Source organism: Sinohyriopsis cumingii, chromosome 9 (genome assembly GCF_028554795.1).
Source record: "Sinohyriopsis cumingii isolate HCF-2022 chromosome 9, ASM2855479v2, whole genome shotgun sequence".
NCBI classification, from domain to species: domain Eukaryota; kingdom Metazoa; phylum Mollusca; class Bivalvia; order Unionida; family Unionidae; genus Sinohyriopsis; species Sinohyriopsis cumingii.
In genome coordinates this window covers 115750819-115776623 of record NC_142969.1, presented here as the reverse complement: position 1 = coordinate 115776623, position 25805 = coordinate 115750819, and the positions used below count along the sequence as shown (strand labels likewise).

At 40.3% G+C, this 25805-nt stretch overlaps 1 protein-coding gene across 4 annotated transcripts in view; it reads left to right on the top strand.

Annotated features, from left to right (window-relative positions):
- Positions 1-1505: 1505 nt before the first annotated feature.
- The window catches only part of LOC149792515 (alpha-protein kinase vwkA-like), a 25181-nt gene continuing 881 nt past the window's right edge, over positions 1506-25805 (top strand). Inside the window, exons 1-3 of one of the 4 annotated variants that reach the window (XM_089971137.1) lie at positions 1506-1689; positions 4670-4808; positions 25289-25805. The exon at positions 25289-25805 is cut by the window's right edge and continues 881 nt beyond it. In XM_089971137.1, the coding sequence (XP_089827263.1) occupies positions 25308-25805 (498 nt within the window). In that variant the 5' untranslated portion in view covers positions 1506-1689; positions 4670-4808; positions 25289-25307. Of the gene's footprint in view, positions 1690-2367; positions 2692-4669; positions 4809-22779; positions 22803-25288 lie in introns of those variants that run through there. The other 3 variants (XM_089971135.1, XM_089971133.1, XM_089971134.1) reach the window with 3 other exon arrangements.

The window sequence follows — 25805 nt, the reverse complement described above, 5'->3', positions numbered from 1 at the left end:
ACCCTGAGCTAACCCTGCTCGCTCTGGTGTTTCTTGTTTCTAAGTACATGGTTGATTGTAAGAGCGTATGATTATCGTTCCGCTCTAACATGCCAACAGCAATTTCAGCATTTATCGATGTAACAACGTGTCTATTATTTTATATTTAATACTGAACTTGAAACCCCTTTTCAAGCCCACATCATACACTTAGAACATCCACGCATGGCTTCAATACAACGTCGTCAGCATGGTATTGTAGATGATGCCATTGTAGACGATGTAAACTTGTCTGCATCTGCTTTAAGATTTAACAAAATTGCTGTGTTATTGTTCCCGTATTTTATCTCCCCTACAGAGCAGCGTAGTTTGTTTAAATGTGCTAGAGGTCTATTTACTCCCCACTCAACTACTTACCACTTAATCCGTCATTCTCCCACTCACACACTCAATTAGCCATTTTGGTCTGCTTATCAAATTTCCAGTTTGACAAAAGGATTTAGGTGAACATTTAGCGTGTTAGTTGGGGACAAGGTTTCAAAAGAGTAGCATGGAATGAAGTTCCTATAACTCACCAGTTGTATCATTCACACAATTTTATACAAATTTCAATAGAAATTCATGGTTGTAAAAATATTGTTTTATAAGTGTCAATTATTGTTTTATAAGTGTCAATATAGCTTTCGAACAAACACTGTATCCTGTGTGTGTGTGATTTGGTTTTTTAACGAAGCTTTAACAATTTCTCAATCATATCGCTACGATGTCTGCAATGTGGAAGTTTATAGTGATTGATGTTGTTGTTGTTGTTGTTTAACGCCATTTTTCAGCACACGATAGGCTATACATGGCGGCCAGTATTAACGGTGGAGGAAGAACCAGGGAAATCCCCAGAAAGAACCACCGACCCTCGAGAACCTACTGGCAAGCTTTCTCACATACCCACATTGGCCGAATCCGAGACTCGAACCCACGCAGACAGAGGTGAGACGGCAGTGATCCGTAACGGAGAGCGCTTTAGACCACTCGGCCACGCGGGGCCCCTTATAGTGATTGATATCTAGCACTTGGGTATCATTCAGAATACATGTATCATCATGTCCCACCCAGTCACATTATCCTGACATCAGACCGACCAGGCCCAACACTAACATCTTAATGCTGAGCACCTAGCGAGGTAGTTGTTAGTACAATTTTTATAAATCTTTGGTATGACTCGACCGGGGTTCGAACCCACGACCTCGCGCATTAGATGCGAACGCTTTAACCGCTAGACTTTCTGAGCGGTCTGTATCCTGTGGGTATAAGACCCAAATGACGCAAAAGTAAGAAGGAAAAAAATCTGCTAGTTCATATTTCATACGATCCATCTTCGCATCAAAACTGTGCAGTGTTTCGTTCAGGTAACTTAAGTTCAAATCTCTGTACGTCAAGGTAATTCATATCGATTTACATTCCAAAGTAGTATAAATTTCGCAACTGGCAGGGGCATATCCAGGAAGTTTAAATAGGTCCAAACAAGCAGTCCTAAGAACGCGCATTGTTGTATCGTTTTGATAACGACTACTCATGACTTCACACTTGTCGCTATATAGACTATAAAGGGTGAAGCAACAAAGCCTGCCACTTCAAATGAAATTCCACGAATTGCGATTTTCAGTTTTTCTGTACATTTCGCCCTCAAGTCTGGAAACTAATGGTTTTATAAAGGTAAGCATATTCATTCATTTTTAATTTAGTTATTTATCCAGTATTTTAATAACATTGAAACCTTAAGGAAGTAATACTATGATAATCACTAAAATATTTGAACACTCATAAAAAAACGACATAATAAAAATGAGGTGAAACTTAACCGAATACAATTTTTTAAAATCAGTTGTCAGTGTGGATAACTCATAGACTTGATAAGAATTTAATTTTCTTATTAAGGAGTATCACGTTTTGGAATCCCGGATCGATAATAATGATCTCAGCGACGTATTATTGAAGGAGTTAAAATAGCGCTTAAGTAAGCCTTCGTTGTTTCTAATCTAATTCGACACATTTAAATGCCCGTTAGTACTTTCTTCAAGCCAAAATCACACCCTTAGAACATACATGGCGAGAATAAAGTATCGAGAACATAACATTGTAGACGAAGTAAGCATACCTGCATGCTTTAAAATTGCATTACATTGGCTGTGTTATTGATACCATACCTTATACATGGGTGTTATTGATCCCGAACATTATCTCCCGTAGAGGATAGCATAGTTTTTAGACGTATTAGAAAGTCCTCGCAACAGTCTATTTGCGAACCACTCAACTACGTATCGTTTAATCAGTCATTCTCTCACTTGCACAGTCTGTCGGCCATTTTCAATGTGTAAAAGAGTATCAAATTTGCAGGTGGACAAAAGGAAAAAGGTGTAAAAAAAAATAACGGGTCAGTCGGGAAAAAGGTTTTTAAAGAGGAGCGCAGAATTAGGGTACCGTAATGTATGCAACAAACCTACAAGTAGTTTTGCTAATGATGAGAACTGCGACTTCACTCCTAGACGGGTTGAATGAGGGTACCGTAATTTATACTACAAAACCGAAAGGTAGTTTTGCTGATGATTATAATTGTAACTTCACACATAGACGGGGTTGAATGAAGGTATATGCGACAAGCGTAACAATCGCATTTCAGCTGAGCATAGAAAAATTCTCATTATTCACCCGCCACCGGTAAGAAGAAAATCATTATAATTCGCTTTACTCTTCAACGTATTAATGTTTGTTTTTCATACAGCATCTATCTTTGGTTGCGATCTATTTGGGGAAACACACACACACACACACACACACACACACATATATATCTCTTTCTCTGTCTGTCTCTCTATATATATATGTGTATGTATGTATGTATGAATGTGTATATATATATATATATATATATATATATATATATATATATATATATATATATATATATATATATATATATATATATATATATATATATGTGTGTGTGTGTGTGTGTGTGTGTGTGTGTGTGTGTGTGTGTGTGTGTCCATTATGAAAAAGTAACCAGTTATTATCATCTCGACAGGTCAAGGTTTTTACTTCAGTTTTAAATTTTACTCAATTCGTGTTTGGGAATTATTTTATTTTAATATCTCTCTTGCTGCACGTGTCAAAATATTGTTCTCAACAGGTCTTTATCTATTCCTCCTTCCCTGTCTTTGTTTCTCTCTTGAGACTGAGATATTTATAACCTTTGAAAACACTTATCGATCGATGATTAATGAATCAACACCCGTACAGCTTGTTAGTCTATAGATACGTTGCATGTGTTAAGTATATTTAACTGTAATTTGTCGGCTGGCTCTACTTGATTAGTATATGTTATGTACATCTATATTTTGTACATGACATTGTCAATACCAGTTAATTGTGTAGCTGACTAGTGACAGTTATTTTTGAAACAACATAATACATAGCTAATATTTCGCTAAAATTATAATTAACTATTTAAATCATTATCAAGGGAGATAAACATGCTTATTCTGAGTCTAGTGCTTTATGTGTTTCACTTGGAAAATCCTAAAATATCTGACAACTTTTAATGCTTAAAGGAGACCGACAAACATCCTGGCTTATTACTGTGTCTTAGCTTTTTACGTAATGTTATTTTCTTGAAAAATGGCTCATTATGGCCTTACCATCCAAAATGGAGCCAAAGTCTTATTGTTGTGTTCAGTGTTTCGTTTGGGTGGATTTAGTTATTCAAATTACTATCCACTGGAATTACAAAGCGCTCAATAATAATCTTGGACTAAAACATTAATTTGGAATTATAGTGAATTCAGACAAAAAAAGTATGGATTATATATATCATTGTAATACATCAAAAGACTATAAGCACATGGGCACACTCTATGCCACTGGTCTATTAACACATTCGACAATAAAAACACATCAACACATTCATTATCATAATTTGTTTGGAATACCACTACAATTCAATTGGTTCTTTTTAATTTGGACGTTTGATAGCACTGTCACGACTATTTGGGACTTAATTCAAGATACTGTAAGTTCTTTATTAAATTTTCAATTTGTATTCTAGGGAAATAAATTATTGTTGAAGTTTCCAGAACTTGTTGGTTCTCGGTATTTTCAGTTACTTTGGTCAAGATCATTGAGTCGTAACACACGCGTACCTAAATGCTTAATTTCACATTACAAAGAACCCCAAGTCATTATTATATTTTGACTAACATGCTCTTTCCTATAAAGATCTGTTTCATCATAGCTACAAAAAATCGATCTTTCGTTGTTGTTTTTTTTTACTTGTATCCTTTAGGAGTTATGGAGTTGTGTATCATTCTAAGTCATAAAACCTATGAAGGTAACGCAGTCGACCATACAAATGAGGAAAACAATTTATTACTACTCCAACCACTCAGGCCACCGGAGCGGTGCCGAAGGTGAGGAAGTATGTTTACAATGGACCCTGATTCTGAAATTTCAACCGATGCAAAACTTTTATTCTGCAAGAAGCTCATGCTGCTAACAAATATAACTGTTGTGTGTAGTTCTAATATTGACTCATCGGTTCTTCTGTTGCAACACTGTCAAATATATCCATTGTAGATTTTCACTTCGAAGGTGTGCAAAGCCAAAATATTAATGCCAAACATTCCTTCTCGATTTACAGGAAAATAGCACATTGGAAGATCACTACCATTTTTGTCTGCTTGAATCAATACTCCACCAAAATCTACATCGCTTACATCAACATATATTTTTATATGATTCTTTGAAATCTGGAGCTGAAAGAACTGGTGAATTGTTAAGTATGTCCTTTAATTAATCAAAACACTCCTGATATTTTTCAGACCAATATAACTTGGTTTTCTTTCTCTAGGAATTGGACCGGAGTTCAGTAATAATAGACAAATTCGAGCAAAATTTCCGATACTATCCAACCATGCCCATAATTCGTATCACTTGCTTTTTATTAATAGGTACTGGGAATTCAGATATAGCCTTAACATTAACTAATACAGTTTAACTTTTCCGTGTCCCACAATATGTCCTAAAAATGCAACACAAGCTCTGCAAAACTCACTTTTACTTAAACGAATTGTCAAAAATTTGCATCGCTCCGTCGATCAAAGAATTTTCGAATGTTTTTTAGTTGATCTTTCCAGATTCCCTATATAATGAAATCATCGATGTACGCATCATAGGTGTCTAAAACAGATGTTGTCATGTTCATTAAACTCTAAAATGTCGAAGGCGAATATTTGATACCAAAGGGCATCATTTGATGAACTTATTGTTGCTGAGATAATAGTATTTTATGAGTAGCTTTACCGTTTAAACACATACCGAAGAAACATGCATGAATCAGCACTTCATTACTTTGCTAATAATAAATAGAAACACGTGTAGAAAGCCTTATCCGGACACCAGCTTGCATGTGTCGAGATTGGGACATGATTTCTCTCTCTAAATTTTGTTTTGTTGCTATTTTAATAGTTTTCCATCGTGTTCAGCATAGCTATGGTTTTCTCATGTGCAGGAAGTTTTTGATGAAAATATCTTACAAAATTGGACAAGTATCTGTTCTTGTTTGAAAATTTTTGTACGAACACGGAATGGACTAACCAGATATTAAATTGTTCTAAGCCCAATTCTTTTTTCTTTTTTTATTGATGATTTAGTTAAAAGTTACGAAGTAAGTGTGATAGGGTTATTTTCATCATATAAAATACAGCAATGATGTTTACCTTATTGTATACAGATGACATTATTAATTGTGCTGAAACTGTACGGTTCATGCAACAACAACAAATTTATGTCTTTATTCGGCAGAAATAAAAGCAATTCAGAAAGATTTTAAAAAATATATATATCGTACCAAATGCTTAGAATAATTATGTTAGTCCCAATGGATGGGGACGGTGCCCTTTGAGTATAGCTTTTATGTCCAGATGTGTAAAACAATGGACTAAAATTTTATCGATGATGCCAACAAGTGGATATTCTTTCTATTGCGATCTTTAAAAAAAAAAAGAAACCTTATAATGTCGGCAACAATACCTCTGCCTGTAAGGTAATTTTTTTTTTTTATGGATTCGGTAATACATGGATTGCGCTTTAAATGGGTGACAAACACACTTTTCTGGCTATGTTAAAACAACGTCTCTTTGCTTCTTCGTTACAGTTGGCGATTCTACCGAAAATGTATATTATAGTCAGCAAACGTCCTTATTGGCAATTGAGAAGTATTTACAATTAGATAAACCTTTAATGTTCAGAAAAACACTTTCGTCTTTTCTATGCGATACACACGATTGATTGATTGGAAGAGGAAGACACGCTAAAATGAAAAAAAAAAAACCCGAAGAGTTTGCAAACTAGGTCTTAACGAAAATATCAAGAGTGTATTGGATGAGAACCATTTTGTATGTATCCGTGCTTCTTATACCAAACTACAACTGAAATATATCTAAGAGATGTATTATATCAGCGCTTCAGTGGAGAAATTTACAAATTTAATGCTTCCAATCTGAAAATTAGTCTAATTACAAGTCTTTGAAAGTTTGTGTAATTTGCTTTAAACGAAGAGATCAACAGTCAACAAGTAACAGAGCTCATAAAAGGTTTCGTCTATATACCAAGGGAGGCGAATGAGTTTCCTACGCTTCTAATAAGACCAGTTACAGTTCTCTCTGCTTTTAATTGTAGTTTTCTTTCTATTTTAAGAGCTTTCAGAATAACAGTCACTGCACACATTATTAGGATATTCTGGTAAAGGGCGAATGAATGTTATCCTATTCGTTTTTAACTTTTAATGCAAAATTTATGTTTCGTATGTTCAAGGCAATCTTGAGGTCAACTGACTGTTATTTTTGCTCCAGTTGCCTAGACTACCAAATGTTAAGCCAATGTATTTATGGTAGTCAAAAAAAGAAAAGAAATAGTATGTTAGTTTTAGTTCAGGAAAGTGGGCTCTAGCTTAAAGCGAGAATAACATTACCCCACATTTTTGGATGGATCGAAATCAACCAATCGCTGTTTGGACCAATCGTCAGTTGTTTGCAAATTTGCCTTCAGGACATATTCAATTTTGTATCATTTGATGAGTTGGCCAGTGAGCTCTTGTCAGCAGAGTCTCAATGTTTTGTCACCTATATCATTAATATACACCGTAAATAATAATATACATACAACAGCACCCTGTGGTACGCTATTCGCAACCTATTGGCTACATAATTTGGAAGAATTTACACAGGTTGTTTGAGTCTATGAGACAATTAGTTAAAAAGCAATCAATAAGAGAGATAATGACGTCATTACATTTTAATTTATATATTAGACCTTCCCGCCAAACACAGGCATCGAAAACGACCACAAACATGACATCTTTACTATCAAGCACAGTACACACATACACTATGATACATATTTATGAGCTGAAATAATGTGTATAATATTTGGGTAGAAAACTGTACTGACATTTGAAGAAACCATTTACATGTAGGTGGTTGTAAATATTTTTAAAATAATTATATGCATTACTTTTAAAACACAATTCAATAGTAAAATAAGGCTGTAACTGACGGTTCACTGGCACTTCCCTTATTATATATTGGAATTACTTTTGCTGTTTTCTAAAAGATGGATACACTTTTTCGAATGTTAAAGAGAATGCAGAGTGGTTTAACTATCGATGAGATTGTTCCTTTTAGCATATGGTGACATTTTATCCGCTCCACATGCTTTGTGGGTAGGTAAGATATTGATTACACCTAAAATGTCTTTTTCTGTTCTTAATTTATTAGCGAGTAGCGCACTTGGAGTGTCATTTGTCTCTGGGGCTTTTGGCAACGTCTGCTTTGGTTATGCAGGCCTATACGCAAGTGACAGTCCCTATTGCAGTTGGTGCAGACGTACTGGGAAGTCTGAGTTGCTGTGGCTGCTGACGCGCTCTTCTTTCTCTCACTTTTCTCTGCCGCCAGCTTGCCTTTCCTCACATCTGCGATTACTATGCCCTTACGGATCGTCTGTCTCCAGCCATCGGGTGAAATGCCGCATGCCTTCATTTCCTTCTTGCACACATCCTTGAAACGGAGTGAGGGGCGCCGACTCTTCTTGTGACAGTGGCCAGCTTTCCATATAGGATGTCCCTTGGCAGTATCTCATCCGCCATGCGTCGGACGTATCTCAGCCATCGAAGGCGGTGTTTGTTCGGCAGGGAGTACATTGCTGTGGATACTTGCACGCTGAAGGATCTTGCTGTGTCGGACACGGTCTTGCCAGCTGATTTTCAGTATGCGTTTTAGGCACCGTATATGGAAGGATTTGAGCCGACGCTCTTGCCTCATATAGGTGCTCAAGGTTTCACTTCCGTATAGGAGGGTGCTGAGAACGCAGGCCTGGTAGCCTTGGATTTTGGTATGCTCTGTCATCACGTTGTTTTCCCACACACTCTTTGTTAGTCGTGCCATGATCGTGTTTACCTTTCCAAGCCTTCTGCCCAGCTCCACATGGAGCGAGAGAGTATTGCTGATTGTTGACCCCAGGTAAGTAAAGCTGCTGACGGCTTCCAGGGTGTCACCGTCGAATTTGATGGAAGGGGCATTGGTGGCATATTTCACGCCGATGTTTGTCTTGTTCAGACTGATGGTGAGCCCGAACTGCTTGCAGGCATCAGCGAAACGGTATCCCATTCTCTGTAGGGCATCCTCGGTGTGGGTCACAAGAGCCGCCTCATCCGCAAAGAGCATCTCCTTAATGAGCACCCACCTCACGTTGGTCTTCGAACGCAGTAGTGCCAGGTTGAGCAGCCTTCCGTCGGACCTGGTGTGCAGATCTACGCCATCAGTGGACGAGTCAAAGAGGTAGGAAAGGAGCAGGGAGAAGAAGATCCCGAAAAGGATCTGGGTCATCACGCAGCCATGTTTCACGCCGCTGTTGATGGGGAAAGAGTCTGGGGAGGTTCCATCGTACAGGACCGTTCCCTTCATATCGGCATGGAAAGAGATTATCATGCTGTAGAGCTTTGGGTGCCATTCTTCCTGCTGACCAGGTTGAAGGCCTTAGTGAGGTCGATGAACATCATGTATAGTGGCTGACCTTGATCTCTGCTCTTCTCTTGGAGTTGTCGGAGGGAGATGATCATGTCTGTTGTCCACCTGCCTGCTCTGAAGCCGCACTGAGATTCTGGGTACACACGGTCTGCCAGCAGTTGAAGCCTGTTGTGTATGATGCGAACGTATACTTTGCCAACGATTCATAGGAGCGAGATCCATCTGTAACTATTATAGACACTGCGGTCGCCCTTTCTTTTGTAAGGGGTCACAATGTTGGCGTCGAGCATGTCTTGGGGGACTGCTTCTTCCTCCCAGCAGAGGCAGAGTAGCTCATTCAGCGGCCGAAGCAAGGTCGGTTTCACACGTTTGATAACTTAAGGCGGGATGCTGTCTCTGCCTGGTGCTTTGTCGTTTGGGAGTGAGTTGATGGCTTTGCTGAGCTCCTCTAAGATGGGCATTTTGTCGAGCTCCATCATGGTGGGCAGTTTCTGTATGCTGCTAAGGATCGTATTGGTGACTGACGTTTCTCGGGAGTATAGCGCTGAGTAGTGTTCCACCCATCTGTCCAACTGTTGCTCACGGTCTGTGATCTTCTCTCTCGTCAGAGATTTCAGGGGGGTTGGCGACCTGTTTCATGTAGGACCTAGAGCCTTCTTGATGCCACTGTACATACCTTGGATGTTTCCAGACTCCGCACTGCGTTGGATTCCTTCACACATTTACTGACAGTACTCGTTCGCACACTTTCTAATGATGCGTTGGGTGATGCTTCGGGCACTTCTGTTCACTGGGGCATTTTTTTAAGGTATGAAGGCTTTTCGTTTGTCCTCGATTATTGGTTCCATCCTTGAACTGTATGCGTTAAACGAATCCTGAATGGGACGTTCCTTCTTGCCAAACGTGGACATGGCTGTGTTGTAGATGGCACCATTCATGGTGTTCCAATAGGCTGTGGCATCATACTCTGGCAGGTCCTAGATGGACTGCTCCAGGGCGGACACATACTCCTCCACCTTGGAGGGGACCGACATCTGCCCAGTGTTGATGCAAGAGTGACCTTTTGGTTTTGAGCGGTGTAGTGTATGTGGCTGTGGGCGTACCTTGCTGATCACGATGGCGTGGTCTGAGTCGCAGTGTGGTAGCTTCTGGTAGAGAGAACGCTGTTCAGGGCAGAGCGCCTGGTGATGACCAAGTCGAGCTGGTGCAAGCGGTGAGACCTGGGGTGTTTCCATGACAGTTTGTGTTGTAGCTTACACTTGAAGAAGAACGTGCTTGTAACGCACAGGTCATGGTAGCTACACAGCTTCAGCAGTCCCTGACCGTTGGTCTTTCCAGTGCCATGATGTCCGAGGCAGGTAGGCCTTGACTCGTGGTCCACACCTACTCTGGCATTCAAGTCGCCGAGGAGGAATAGTGGCTCATCTTTAGGGCATCCTTTGATCTGTTCGTCCAGCTGCCCATATAACTGATCCTTTGTGTCTTGTGAAGACGTGAGGGTAGGGGCGTAGACACTGAATATGTTTACAGGACCTGCAACAGTGGCAAGGTGGATGGACAAAAGACGCTGAGTACCACCTGAGGCAGGCTAAACTGAGGCCAGGAAGATGTCTGTGATGGCGAAGCCCACTCCGTGCTGGTTCGGCGACCCTTCCAGAAGAAGGTGAAGATTTTCCTCTCTGAGGGAGCAACTCCAATAGTCCAATAGTCTTTCGAGTTTCCATCAATATGATCAATAAATTACGAACAAATGTTTCCATTGCTCTTTCTTCTGGTTATCGACTTTATTGCGAACTTTGTTTGCTTTTTCTCAATGAATCTGATTATTATTATAAATAGCTTCCTTTTATTCTGCATATTGTGACATGATACCATCCCTCAGTCGCACTGTTACCGTGCGACATGACATAAAATGTTTGGCCTATTGACTTTACGACGAAGTAAACGTTCTTACGGCATCGTTCACCTAACAAGTCCCTATCCGTATTGTTCAGTGTATACATGTTATGAGATTATTAAATTTGTCAAATTCATCTGTATTATAAAACCACATTTCTCTTTTATAACAGGTGACTGATTCATAATGCAGCCGTATAATTAAATAAGAGACTTTATGATCAGTTCCATTTGATTCAACAAATATAATCCCAGAATGAAGAACATATATGGTTGGAAATATAATAATGGGGTCTAACAGGGTCGAAGAGGTATCTGTTACTTTGCTAAGCTCATTTATTATATATTCGCATGCCATTTATCACTAATATTTCTTCTCTGAGGTTTTTAATTCAATACTAAGTTCATGTATGAATAATTAAGGACAGTCCAGCTCATTATTGATATTCAATTAAGCCCAAAAGTGTAATGAAACATATTGAGAAGAGCATATTACTAGTAACAGATATTTCATAACATTTACACGTACACGTATTTCTATCCCAACCTCTTTAAGGTCACGTGTCAGCAGATCGGAACTTGGTTTGAAAATCACATGTACTGAAATATCGACCGTAATATCATCTCCATGATCACACCTTACTGATTTATGATAACTGTGTCACTTTAAATCATCGTCAGTAATGTTATTGTCTAGATGAGCGCAACAATGTTGAAATCATATTTAGCGACGAAATCTAATTTATGGCGAAGAGATTTAATATTTGAAAGATAACGCACTATCCGTTGATGACGTGAGATATTGCAGATGTAGAAATCAGACGAATCTCAATCTGATACAGACATCGGGCCAGGATTCAGCTCAGTGTCCTAGAAGCATACTATAATGTCATGTATGTATGTATGTATGTATGTATGTATGTATGTATGTATGTAGCACGCATGCATGTATGTATGTATGTATGTATGTATGTATGTATGTATGTATGTAGCACGCATGCATGCATGTATATATGTATGTATGTATGTATGTATGTAGCACGCATGTATGTATGTATGTATGTATGTATGTATGTAGCACGCATGCATGTATGTATGTAATGATAATTTATTAAATTTGAGTTTATGCACAACTAGATGATCTTAAGTTATTAAAGATACAGATTGCCAGTGCTCCAATGGGGTTTGTCTGTTAATGACCATTGTGGGAGTAATTGTTGGTGTGGTAAGATGATGTAATTGCAAATTATTAAGCTTAGTCAGTGGCTAACACCTGGATAGGAATGTTGTACATGTACCTTGAAACTGAGAGGCAGACAGTGAATTATGCAAAAGACTGTTATTAGCCTCTTGCTGTCTTCATGGGGGTTGGCACTGGCAGCAGAATTAAAAGAGCCAACCAAATTAGATAATCTTATGTAAAATTGCATGATCATATAGAGTACCATGTGATCAGTCAATTCTCTGGTTTGTCAAATGCAAATGTGACAATGAATGTAGAGCTTCATTTCTTTGGCTTTTCAAAGGTACAGAAAATAGATTTTGAGTCTCCACATCAAACTTTTATTATGGATCTGTGCTGGGTTCAGTCAACTGTGGGTGTGTGTGTGTAATTTTTTTTATCTTGCTGCACATTTCACATATGTTCAATTGTAACTTTCAATAGATTTCATAAACTGTATGATCGAAGAGTTACTGACAGAACCCAAACACAGTCTCTACATAAGCACCCATATATGACAATGAAGCCAAGGAAATGCAATCAGAGGACATTTACAAGGAATAGACAATCTAAAACCACTATACTGCTAAAGAGGATTTCAGAACTTTGTCTGACAGAGGACAAATTATTGAACGTTTAACCCGATGACATTAGATAGTGACATTTAATGGATACATTAAATCACAATAATGTGGACTTAACGTTCGCTGTTTATTTTTCTGAAATGTGGAATTAACACATTATGGGATATTGTGAATCCCATCTTTGTGAACTATCTTTATACTGGTTTGTGACCTATAACTAAATTCATGGATTTATCATTCAGATCAATTTAAAATGTCAAGCATTACGGATTTTAATGGATTTAATAGGACAAATTTATGGAAGACACACATATAAGTGGCTACATGTAAATGTATGATGTCTTGAAGATGCATACATTTACCAGGACCTTACACATTGAACGAAGACGGTAATGACCAGAGATTGGTATTGACCAGAGATATACAATTGAGCCAGCACCCAGAGGATCTATTTGATGATCAGGCGTTCATTTCAGCCCGGAAGTTATGAAATCTCGTAAATTCCTTTGTTCAGGAAATGTAGCTTCAACGGTGTTAATGATAATCAAACAGTTCTTGGAACAGACAAGTTCGCCCATGCGCAACCGGAAGTGCCTTTAACACATCCTAATATTTCGACAGTGACCCAATTGTCGAGGATGGTGGTGGCATTGCAAAATACTCTGGTTACATTATCTGAAAGTGTTTCGCTCCTTGACTGTCTCTAGGAATAGTGGCACGAGGCAACCACAGACCAATCTGACATGCTATTCTTTAGGCATGCAGAATCATGCCGCCGGATGTCCCCGTCATGGAAAACAATGTAGCCCTAGGGAAGACTACTTCCATCCCTTCAGTGACGGTTGCAATATACGAGGCAGAATTATTGCCATTTGTGGAGACATTACATCAGAATCTTCGCCAAAAAATGCAAGAAGGTGCACAGATTCCTCCAGCACTCACCTTATGCAGAGTAAATTCCAGTACACGTCTCGGAACTTCCAACATTAATGACTGGGAGTAATAGAATTGTCCACTATGGTAAAAAGTGCTCTTTCTCCATGTTCTATGGAAGCTTACAGGTGCAGTTGGAAACACATTTTTTTCAGCAACTTTAAAAACTCCACAGCACTATCCCTTTTTGTTTCTTCTCCATGTACCAGTTTGGCAATTTTTATTTCATATCTTTTTAAAAAACACTATGCAGTATCAATCGTATTTACCTATGTCTCGGCTGTTGGATATGTACAGAGACTGAACAATATTCCGTATCCAACCAATTTTTTTTTCTTCCTCAAAAACTTCTGCAAACACTTCATAACATTTGCCGCAAAGACTACCATTGATAAATGTATTCTACAAAAAAAAAAACCTCATTCTAGTCCTGCCTAAATTCAATAACAACGACGTCCGTGCGGCTCTGTTTAATTCCATGTTTTTCCTTGCACTTCATGCATTCTTGTAGTTAGGGGTAATGATAGACAACCTGGTTGCGGAAACCCAACTTTAGTTTTCTCGGGTTCAGATCGGTGACGTTGGTTTAGTTGTCGAGTTTACACAGTACAAACACTCCAGGATTCTACTTCAGCTGGGATCAACCCAGAATACACTGTAATGCTGTGATCAGCCTAGCACCGATTGGGAATCAGTCTTTCACATTCAGATTCTAGCCCATGAGTAGCCCGCACAGAGAGAGCCAAATATTTTTAAAAGATTGAAATTAGGTATTGATGTTATTTTATTTATGAATTTGATGTAGAATATTGGTAATAATGAATAGTGGCATGTTTGAGAGAAATTAGGGAGACAGTGAGTGAGAGAGATGAATGCATATACTCATGTATCTATATTTTTTACAATGCATGTATTAAATCATTTCTCGTACAAGTCAGTATTGTTTTCTTGTGCATAAATGTATGTATGTATGTATGTATGTATGTATGTATGTATGTATGTATCATTCATTAAGTTCCAATGTTGAGTGGTACTATTAGTACAAGTAAACACTGCGTGAGAAGACAAGGGCATGAGTTCTAATGAGAGGCCAAGCTGACACAATTCCTTACTGGTCGCTGTTAAAATGGATGATATGTTTACTGATAGAGTGATTTCTAAATGCCAAGATGAACCATTCAATACTCGTCTTGCATTCTCTCAATTAGTATTGGTAAGCTATATAATGGAATTATTAGGAAGAATTAGACATTCTTAGTAGTATTGCCAGTCTTGGAAGAGTGGTGTTGAGAGGATTGATTCTTTTATTAATTTACTCATTCGTGGGAATTACAGTAATCGAAAGATTCAGATCCATTGGAAACAAATATATGTCATGGGATTACTGTAAATTCATTCAAAGACATTATCATAGTTAATAGCTGTCACGGAAATACTGTGAGTTCATTTAAAAAGGTTGCATTTATAGCTGCATCTGTAATACTGTGAATTCATTTCAAGGCATTTGGAATTATATCATAGTGTGTGGGGGTGTAGTGGTCTAGGGGTGGGGTTCTTCTTATAGACTTTAACGAATTATGAGAAGTTCCCCTGGTCCTTATTCAGAAGGTTAATTCTGGACACTATATTATTTATTGACTAAATATATTTATGGCTACGAGCCCCCAGTCAGCTATGCCGACAGTTAAATTAAAAGAAATACAAAGATGAAATTTAAACAATAACAATTTAATAAATGAAATTTAAAAGAATTTAAAGTAATCAATGTCTCTCTTTCACCCAATGATCCCTTTGATCATCATTTGAGTTCACAGTGTGAGGAGATTTTTCCCTTCTTGAGTGCTACTCATCTAAATCTCTTCGTTCCCTTGTCTTTCTCTCCTTTCGTGATCTCCACTTCCGCTTCCTCTTCTATAATCCTTGTTCCTTGCCGTTATCTTGACTTCCGGTTCCTCTTCTAGTATCCGGAACCCTTGACGATATCCCTTGAGGTCACCCGAAATTCACTCGGTATCTCTCACCGTCACCCGAAATTCTCTGAACTTCTCTCGTCCCCCGAAATTCTCTGAAATTCTTTCGTCCCCCGAAAGCTTCCTGATCGAAGCTATTTCATGAATTTCCTAAATTCCGCCAATTTTTACGAATGGCTAACGGAGTGTGTGTCACTGCGACTCTTAAACACCAACTGACGAATTTCAGGCTTGTACAAGTCTTATGTCAATTTCTCGAATCAAGTCCCACCTACAACGCATCCCGATTGGATGGCGACGGACTCTGGTCATTTGATCGAACTGTCAATCATAAAAATGTCAGTCTGTGTGTCCCCATGTACTGTCCAGCCTACCATTGTCGGCTTCCGGCTCTTTGAAGTTGTCTACGTCACGTGTTCCCATGTACAAAGATTCCCGCCAGATTTCCACTCAAGAGCTCAAACAAAGACTGGGTTACGTAAGAGGATTAGCCAACTTAGGCACTTGGAAAAACAAAGCTTACCTGGCTCCACTTACAGACTTATAAATACATGTATAATACAAGGGGTTGGGGTAAAACATCACATCCCCCCACGCTTGAGAATAAAATCAGGATTTTATTCACTCAAACTAAAAAAGCAAAAGTGTTACACGATATAAAGAACAAAATCAGCAAAATGAACTAAATGCTAAACTGAGTATGAACACGAAAATATAACAAATGATCTATATCATTTCGGCGCTTCTACTCATGAAATCTGCGCCTACGTTTTCAGATCCTTTCACGTATCTGATCTGCATCTGATACTGCTGTAAAAACAGCGACCATCGCATCAATCGACCATTGGACAACTTTGCCTGCGCCAGATAGGCGAGTGGTTGGTGGTCGGTCTCCAATATGAACTTACGTCCATATAGGTATCGCTCGAACCGTGATATGCCGAACACGATTCCAAGACATTCCCTCTCCGATACTGAGTAATTCTTCTCGGCAGCAGACAACTTCCGGCTGCCGTATGCGACAGGAAAAAGCGTCTTGTCATGCTCCTGGAGCAGTACTGCTCCCAGTCCCGTGTCGCATGCATCGGTGCGCAGAACGAATTCTTTATCCAAGTCCGGTAGACGAACAACTGCGTCGGATGTAAGTCTATCCTTTAGCGTTTGGAATGCGTGCTCACACGCATCTGTCCAAACGAACTTACTCGGGGTCCGTTTCTTGGTTAGGTCAGACAACGGGCCCGCAATCGCGCTGAAATTAGCGACATACCTCCGGTAATATCCGGCCAGTCCCAGGAATGACCTCACTTCCGTTTTCGTGGTGGGGCGTGCTGCGTTTCTCAACTGCTCCACCTTCGACTTTTCTGGGGACAGCGTGCCTTGGCTCAGGGTATGTCCTAAATAGTCTAATGTCCTGAAACCAAGGTGACATTTGGAAGGGCGGGCTGTCAAGCCCTCCTGACGTAGCCGCTCCAAAACGTCAGCTAACAGAGCGAGGTGTTCACCCCATGTCTCTGTAGCTAACAAGAGGTCATCCATGAAGTTGTGGACACCCCTATCGCGCAAGGGCTCCAACAACTTCCGCATCATTCTGGTAAAGACGCTGGGCGCGTTTTGTACCCCGAACGGCATCACCAACCATTGGTATGTCCCGTCGGGAGTAGCAAAAGCAAGCTTCGGTCGGTCTTCTTTCCTTACCGGAATTTGCCAATACCCCTTGGACAAATCCAGTTTGGAAAAATATTTCGCTTTCGAGACCGAAGCGAAGATATGTTCGGGGTCAGGTAGCATTTCAACTTGAAATTCTGTCACCTGATTCAGCTTCCGGTAGTCGACGCAGAACCGATGGGTGCCGTCCTTCTTCTGCACTAAGACTACTGGTGAGCAGTACGGAGAGTCGGCAGGTTCGATTACTCCCAGAGCAATCATCTGCTCGATTTCTTCCCTTACAACTTGTCGTTTCGCGTGGGGCAAGGGGTAGGGTTTACGCTGAACTGGTCGGTCGTCCACCATCTTTAACCCGAACTCGACAAGCGTCGTCCTCCCGGGTTTTTCTGTTAGCACGTCGGAATATCCGGCCAGCAAGGTCTCTATCTCGTTCCGCTGCCCTTCAGTTAACATGGGGTCACACTCCACGTCCGACGGAGTCTCGGCCCTCGTTAATGGACAGCTCGGGACAGTGTTAGCACCTTCCGTATCGCCTTCGATATCCTCGGTGACTATCGCTGCGACAACAAAATCGCTGGCGGTCTCCCTTTCCCGGTACCTCTTGAGCAAATTGGCATGGTACAATTTCTCTTTCGTCGGTAGCTGTATCCGGTAGGTTTGACCTCCGACCTTCTTGGTGACGACGTATGGACCCCTCCAGGAAACTTGCAACTTGTTGTGTTCCTGGGGCAACAACAACAACACTTTGTCCCCTACCTCAAACTGACGTGGTTTTGCGCGCTTATTGTAATTTTTCGCCTGTTGCGCCTTAGCTCGTTTGAGATTTTCTTGCGCGAGAGAACAAACCTCTTCCAGTTTGTTGCGCAAGTCCGCGACGTACTGGTAGGTAGTGCGTACTTCCTCTACAGCGTGGTCGTCTGTCCACAGCTGTCTCAGTACGGCGATTGGGCCGCGTACGGTTCTCCCGTACAAGAGTTCAAAGGGAGAGAACCCCAAACTCGCTTGCGGTACTTCCCGGTATGCAAAAAGCATGGCCGGAATATACCGGTCCCAATCCTTGGGGCGGCCTTCGCACAATTTCTTGAGCGTGTTTTTCAAGGTCCCATTAAACCGTTCGACCAATCCGTTACATTGGGGGTGATACGGTGTAGTCGTGAGGTGTTTAATCGACATGAGACGATTCACCTCCGCCATCACACGACTCATAAATTGTGTTCCTTGATCGGTCAAGATCTCGTCGGGCACTCCGACTCTTGACCAGATCGCAAACAGAGCTTCCGCGACGGTTTCCGTGTCAATGTTACGCAACGCAACGGCCTCCGGATAGCGTGTAGCATAATCGACAACCGTTAAAATATATCGATTTCCGTGCGCAGACGCGGGTTTTATCGGTCCGATTAAATCCATGGCAACACGTCTAAATGGTTCATCGATAAGGGGCGTACTCCCCAAAGGGATGGGTCGCTGATCCGTTTTCGGTGCCATTCTCTGGCAGTTGTCACAGGAGAGACAGAACCGTTTTACGTCTCCCTGGACCCCTGGCCAGTAAAACTCTTTTACAAGACGGTCAGGCGTCTTAGCAATTCCCATGTGTCCACCCATGAGACTCTCGTGTGCAAGTTTCAGTACTTCGCAACGCTTTTCCTTTGGCACGACGACTTTCTTGAAGTGTTCGTTGTGTTTCCTGGCGTGGCGATACAAGATTCCCTTCTTGTAGACAAACTTCACCGCGCCGTTCGGAGTTTCCCTTTCTGTTCCCGCTTCTGCGTGTTTGTGCAACTGCGCCAGAGTTGCGTCCTCCTGTTGCAGCTTCCTTAACTCCGCTGGAATAACATTACTAACCGGTGTCGATGTAACTTGGATTGGCTTTTGTTTCGGCTGTCGACTCATGGCCCTGGTTTCAACAGCACTCACTGGCATAGGTGTGCAGGTTTCGGGGTTCGGCTGGGGTAACACATAACGGCAACCCAATATGACGTCATGTGATAGCCCCTCCAAGCAAGCAGCTTCAATTTTCCCCTTCACGTATGGTGAATCGAGGTCAATGACAGCTACTGGTAATGAGTCACGCGCGCAGTTCGCGTACTGAACTTCTATTACCTCCCCTGTATAGTCCTCCGGCTTGACATATTTCTTGTCGACAAGCGCGGGGACGCTGCACCCAGTGTCATACAAGATGGTGGCGCCTTCACCATTGACAGTTGCGGCCGCAAGGTTGGCTGGGTTGCGACTCGCTTCCGGCACACCTTCCTTCTTAGCTACGACATTCACCTGGGTCTGCCTGCCCTTGGGACAGTCCCTGGCAAAATGCCCCAGGCGCTTGCAATTAAAACATGTCGGCGGCCCTCGCCGACTTGCAAGTCCTGGTTTCGTGGGTGAGGCCTGTCCAGGTCGATAGGCGGCAGCCCTACCTGTAGGTGCCCCTCCGACCTTCCCGTCGCCCTGACGGTTACGGACAGCCGGCTCAACCTCCCCCATACGACGCGACTCAGAGGGTCGGGGTCGGTCAGCAACCCCGGAACCTCCACTCTTCGAGTGCGCCTGCTCGTATCGCTCCGCCATGTTAGCGATCTCTTCGAGCGTCCGGTGTTCTCTTTCTGCTAAGAAAACTGTCAACTCGCGACGGTAAGTACCCAGGACATGTTCCTTGAGTATTACCTCGCGTAGCCCTTCGTACGTGCGTTCGACTTCGGCCATTTTCATCCACTTCTCAAATAAACCTCGAACACGGTTGTGGAATTGAGAGTGGGTCTCTGTTACCTTTTTCACCGAGTCCCGGAAAAGTTTCCGGTAAGTCTCGGCGGTCAGCCGATAATGGCAGAGAAGCGCCTTCTTGAGGGCAGTGTAGTCATCAGCCTCTTCTGCAGTTAAGCCGTGGTAGACTTCCCGAGCTGCACCTTGCAAAAAGGCTGAGACATGAATGGCCCAGTGCTGTTCAGGGACCTGATGAGCGCGTGCGAGTTTCTCAAACTGGACGAGAAAATCGTCAATAGCCTCCTCCCTATCATTGAAGCGTGACATGTTGATCTGGACTATCCGGTGGTCGATGAAAGGTCGGCCGGTTGTTCCAGAGCTTGTACTGGCGTCGTCCCGTCCGTTGGTCCTAGCTTCAACTCTGACCTTTTCCATCTCCAGAGTGTGAGCGAGTCTGGCTAGCTCCAGCTCTTTCTGGGCGTCTCGGTCCGCTGCTATCTTGGCTAACTCTTGGTCCGCTGCTATCTTGGCTAACTCTTGGTCCGCTGCTATCTTGGCTAACTCTTGGTCCGCTGCTATCTTGGCTAGTTCTCTCTGGGCTTCTCTTTCCGCTGCTTTTTCGGCCTTCCATTCCTTGATCCTTTCTTCTATAAAGGTTGCCAGGCGATCTCCCTCGTATCCAAGATCTTCCGACCCCATGGCGCGGTATTCCTTTATCATTTGTCGTTCGGTAGCCATTATACTAATGTAAAGTGATACCTTGTCTCAAAATTCAAACAATATACAGATATTTGTAATACCAGTTTAAATACTTACCTGTCGACAACAACTAGTTTCGTTCAGGTAAGATATTTGTTCGATATCTGCTTCACACGTACTGCTATGAATGGAAGATCTACAAAGCCTGCACATATGACAATAAAAATACAAGATGAGAAAATCACAAAATTTCAAATACAAAGAATGGAAAATATCTCACACTGTTCACTAATACTTCTACCAATAACTTTAAGTCCCAAAATAATATATATGTCTAATTCATATCCCGGACGAAGCGCCCACTGTGGGGGTGTAGTGGTGGTTGTCTGGGGGGGGGGGTTCTTCTTATAGACTTTAACGAATTATGAGAAGTTCCCCTGGTCCTTATTCAGAAGGTTAATTCTGGACACTATATTATTTATTGACTAAATATATTTATGGCTACGAGCCCCCAGTCAGCTATGCCGACAGTTAAATTAAAAGAAATACAAAGATGAAATTTAAACAATAACAATTTAATAAATGAAATTTAAAAGAATTTAAAGTAATCAATGTCTCTCTTTCACCCAATGATCCCTTTGATCATCATTTGAGTTCACAGTGTGAGGAGATTTTTCCCTTCTTGAGTGCTACTCATCTAAATCTCTTCGTTCCCTTGTCTTTCTCTCCTTTCGTGATCTCCACTTCCGCTTCCTCTTCTATAATCCTTGTTCCTTGCCGTTATCTTGACTTCCGGTTCCTCTTCTAGTATCCGGAACCCTTGACGATATCCCTTGAGGTCACCCGAAATTCACTCGGTATCTCTCACCGTCACCCGAAATTCTCTGAACTTCTCTCGTCCCCCGAAATTCTCTGAAATTCTTTCGTCCCCCGAAAGCTTCCTGATCGAAGCTATTTCATGAATTTCCTAAATTCCGCCAATTTTTACGAATGGCTAACGGAGTGTGTGTCACTGCGACTCTTAAACACCAACTGACGAATTTCAGGCTTGTACAAGTCTTATGTCAATTTCTCGAATCAAGTCCCACCTACAACGCATCCCGATTGGATGGCGACGGACTCTGGTCATTTGATCGAACTGTCAATCATAAAAATGTCAGTCTGTGTGTCCCCATGTACTGTCCAGCCTACCATTGTCGGCTTCCGGCTCTTTGAAGTTGTCTACGTCACGTGTTCCCATGTACAAAGATTCCCGCCAGATTTCCACTCAAGAGCTCAAACAAAGACTGGGTTACGTAAGAGGACTAGCCAACTTAGGCACTTGGAAAAACAAAGCTTACCTGGCTCCACTTACAGACTTATAAATACATGTATAATACAAGGGGTTGGGGTAAAACATCACATAGTGATTCTTCCGTACTGTTGGGTACATCAGGTACAATACTGACCATCAATTGGAATACCTTTGGAACTCATTCGGGTCACTTGATACTTTTGGAATTGATAACAAATTTAGGACGTAAGTATTTCATTCACCATACTGTAAAATAATTTTAATTCTTTCATTTAGTATCTTATGGAAATAAATTCTATATTTTCCATTATTTTCAATTATAAAAAAGAACTTGTTGGTTTTTCTCTTTCTTGTTAATTATTTGAATACCATACAGTCGTAATAACACAAATGAACAATTTGTGAACACTAGATTTGCGAAAATATCACACCTTGAATTAATTTTATCATATATTAATACTATTGAGAGGTAACAAATTCAACATTATAACATGCGAACGGTACAATGGAGAAGACAAATAAAGATTATTGTAACAGCGTCTTTATGCATTATAACAAAGAGACTGATAAACGCATCAGGTAATTTCACTAGATGCCACTGCGGTTGTCGTTTTGCTTGGTAGTATAGGTTTCAATCATAAGTCGAAAAACGTTTATTTTATTGGATTTCTTGAGCTGGATCCGCTCGTTGATTTGATTATGACGCGTTTTGATAAAATTCTCCGTGATGAAAACTTTACTATGGTCTCCTTTCGGCGCCTTGCGTCTAGCAAGAAACATGGACCTCGTCTTGTAAGTTTTAAATTTAACTATGATGGGAGCTTTTCCTCATACACACAGGTGTGACCTATCCATGTTCCCTGAGTTATAGTCAGTTTCAAGATTTTTCTGGAAAAATGTCGCACACAAGCTCATAGGTGTTGATTTTCTCACTGACAGAAGCAATCTGCAGTGGATCAATTCAAATGCAGATGTTGTGTTTTCTAGAATACTGTTCCAAATCATCACATGTCTGCTTCAAAATGTCCACATTTTTCATATTTATTGACATCTTAAATCTGTTTACTTCGCTAACCTAGCTGCTCGTGTAATGGTTGGTGCAGCCTACGGTTGTACTTGTATGGCACAGTCCCTGTCTATCAATAGATGGACGCCTCTTCAATAGGTTTTTAATCAATGGGTTTAGGACTTCTGTAAAAGCTAGTAATCATTCTTCAATGAATGGCTAACTTTGTATGCAGGTTTTCACTGCACTTTGTAAGAAGGCTTCCACTGCACTACTTTAATTAATGTTGAATGGAAAACAATTACTGCACTGGATTCATGTTTTTACGCTTGTTTATGTGCGTGCTTTCAGGTGACGTGCCTCTGCTGTTGTAGTTGAGTGCTCATTTCCTGTATGCCATTTACACCAACTGTCCGTACAGCAAAGGTTTCCAAACTAGCATTTAAAATATTAGATTCTAACCTAGTGTCCGATTAATATCGTACACACAAATCACATCAATCAGAATCTTGCTCAGGAATTCATAAGAAAAATTTCTATAAAGTTTGATGCCTAAGAAATTAGATGAGACGGCATCTTAAACATTTGTCATTAATATAGATGCCTTATTCGACTTTACGATGGACAAGTACGTATATACCGTATTTTATTATTATTATTATTATTATTATATATGGAATTATACGCTATTTGCATATTCAGATGCAAACGTTAAAAAATAAAAGTATTTCATGAGACCTAGAGAGAAGATATTTTTAAAGTAAATTATTACAGTACTTAAGAATTCAGTGAAGAAACTGCAACCCATATGTATACATTTCAAGTTCTTTTGGTCACTATGCTGATTAATAAGTAAAAGACTTTAGTATTTTTCATCTTGTATGATATGTACCCCTTGCTGAGCAAGCAGGAATTTGCTTTCGTCACATAAACTTGCAAGAAAGACATTAAAATGAGATTGTTTATGCTTCATATAGAAGACAGTTATAGGGCAAGGATTCTAAACTTTAAAGTCTGCATTTATATTACACGCTTAAAGACAATCTCTCTCTCTCTCTCTCTCTCTCTCTCTCTCTCTCTCTCTCTCTCTCTCTCCACTACGTAGTTCTGAAATTGTTTCATCTTTTGAAATATCTTTCACTACGAATATTTTATCTATGAATAACTTTCTAAGAAATGGAAACTGAAAAATGCATTTCAAGTACTGATAAGGAAATGGGATAAATATTTGTTTTCAAGCATTTAAACAACAATAAAAAAGATTCCTTTTTATTAGTAATGGAAAGACTCAAAAGAAAGAAATACTGTGTATTATATTTAAGAAAACTTAAACAATACATATTACATTTAAGTTCTGATAGAAAATTGCAAAGACAAATATGATATTTTATGTGCTTAAGCAAATTTTGAAAGAAATAATATTTTTAAGTAGTGCAAAGAAAATTTCTATCATTTTTGTACTCATATAACAATTGAAAGAAATGACCTCTAAGAATCGGACTTCGTATTTATCTGGATCCATGAAATCACGCAGCTCGAAAATAAATTACACTCAGGATGAACGGCCTCTACTAAGAGAAGGTCATTCGTCATAGTGTGTCGATTACACACTGGATCAACGGTAATTGCTAAGAGGTCATTTATGCAGTGTGTTATCGATTAAACTCAATTTGAACGGCTTCTGCTAAGAATGATAAATCGCCGATAGCGAACCCAACTTATTTTCTCTGATATACGAACCGAGAGCAATGGCGACCATGAATATCACCATGGTCGTCCATGAGTAATATCAGCAAAAACGAGCTCAACATTATTTTTTGTTGTTGATATTTCACATGATTACAACTGAAACCCCACATGACATTTGTCTTATATAATAGAAACCCCATATGACTTTTGTCTTATATAATAGAAACCCCACATGACTTTTGTCTTATATAATAGAACCATGTTCATTTTATTTATAAACCTTGAAGTTCATCGTTTCATTACTTGCCACTTTGGGACCTAGCTATTCAAATAATTTGAAATGTAGTGTCATTTATTCAGATTATTCCTAATCACACCAACCAACCCATGCAACAACACATTATTATTATTTCTTATTCTTCTTTTCCGTCTTCTTTTTCATCATCATCTTCGTCTTCTTCTTCATAGAAAGAAAGGTGCATATTAGTTATATAACAGAGCAATAATAATCGCTTGACACATTCACACTAATGTAAATGGACCTGTTTGAGTAAGCATGGTTTCAAAGAATTTCTCATTTTAGGTTCCTGTACGTTTGCGACATGGGTTCAAATTATTCACATGAAACATACTACTCCAGGAATCATGACCGGGATGGCACCACGTACAAGGCTACGTTTGAATCACAGCCATTCAATCAAGGTGCAAGTAGATACGCTTTCAAGGGAATCCTGGACGGAAAAGGACCCCGGAATGGAGATGCATGTGTCACAAAAGTCTTCAAGAAAGAGTTCGCAAAAAATTTTAACCAATGGGTCCCTGACCTTGCGGCAAGCGAAAAGTCTCTGAAATTTGCTCAGAAATTTAATTTGGATTGCATCCCAATCTTGAACAAGACCAAGAATGAAAAGTACAAGCAAATTGATTTTTTGATCCCTCTAATCGCCAAGATGTATGATGTGTCCCATTATAAACTGTTTGGGTTTATTCCGATTAATCGAGACGAATCTCTAGTGAGACTCGAGGAATACGTAGCGATTGAGCCGTTCTTGGAAGGAAAATATAAGAAATTTAACTCGAACGGTGGCTACGAAGATGCC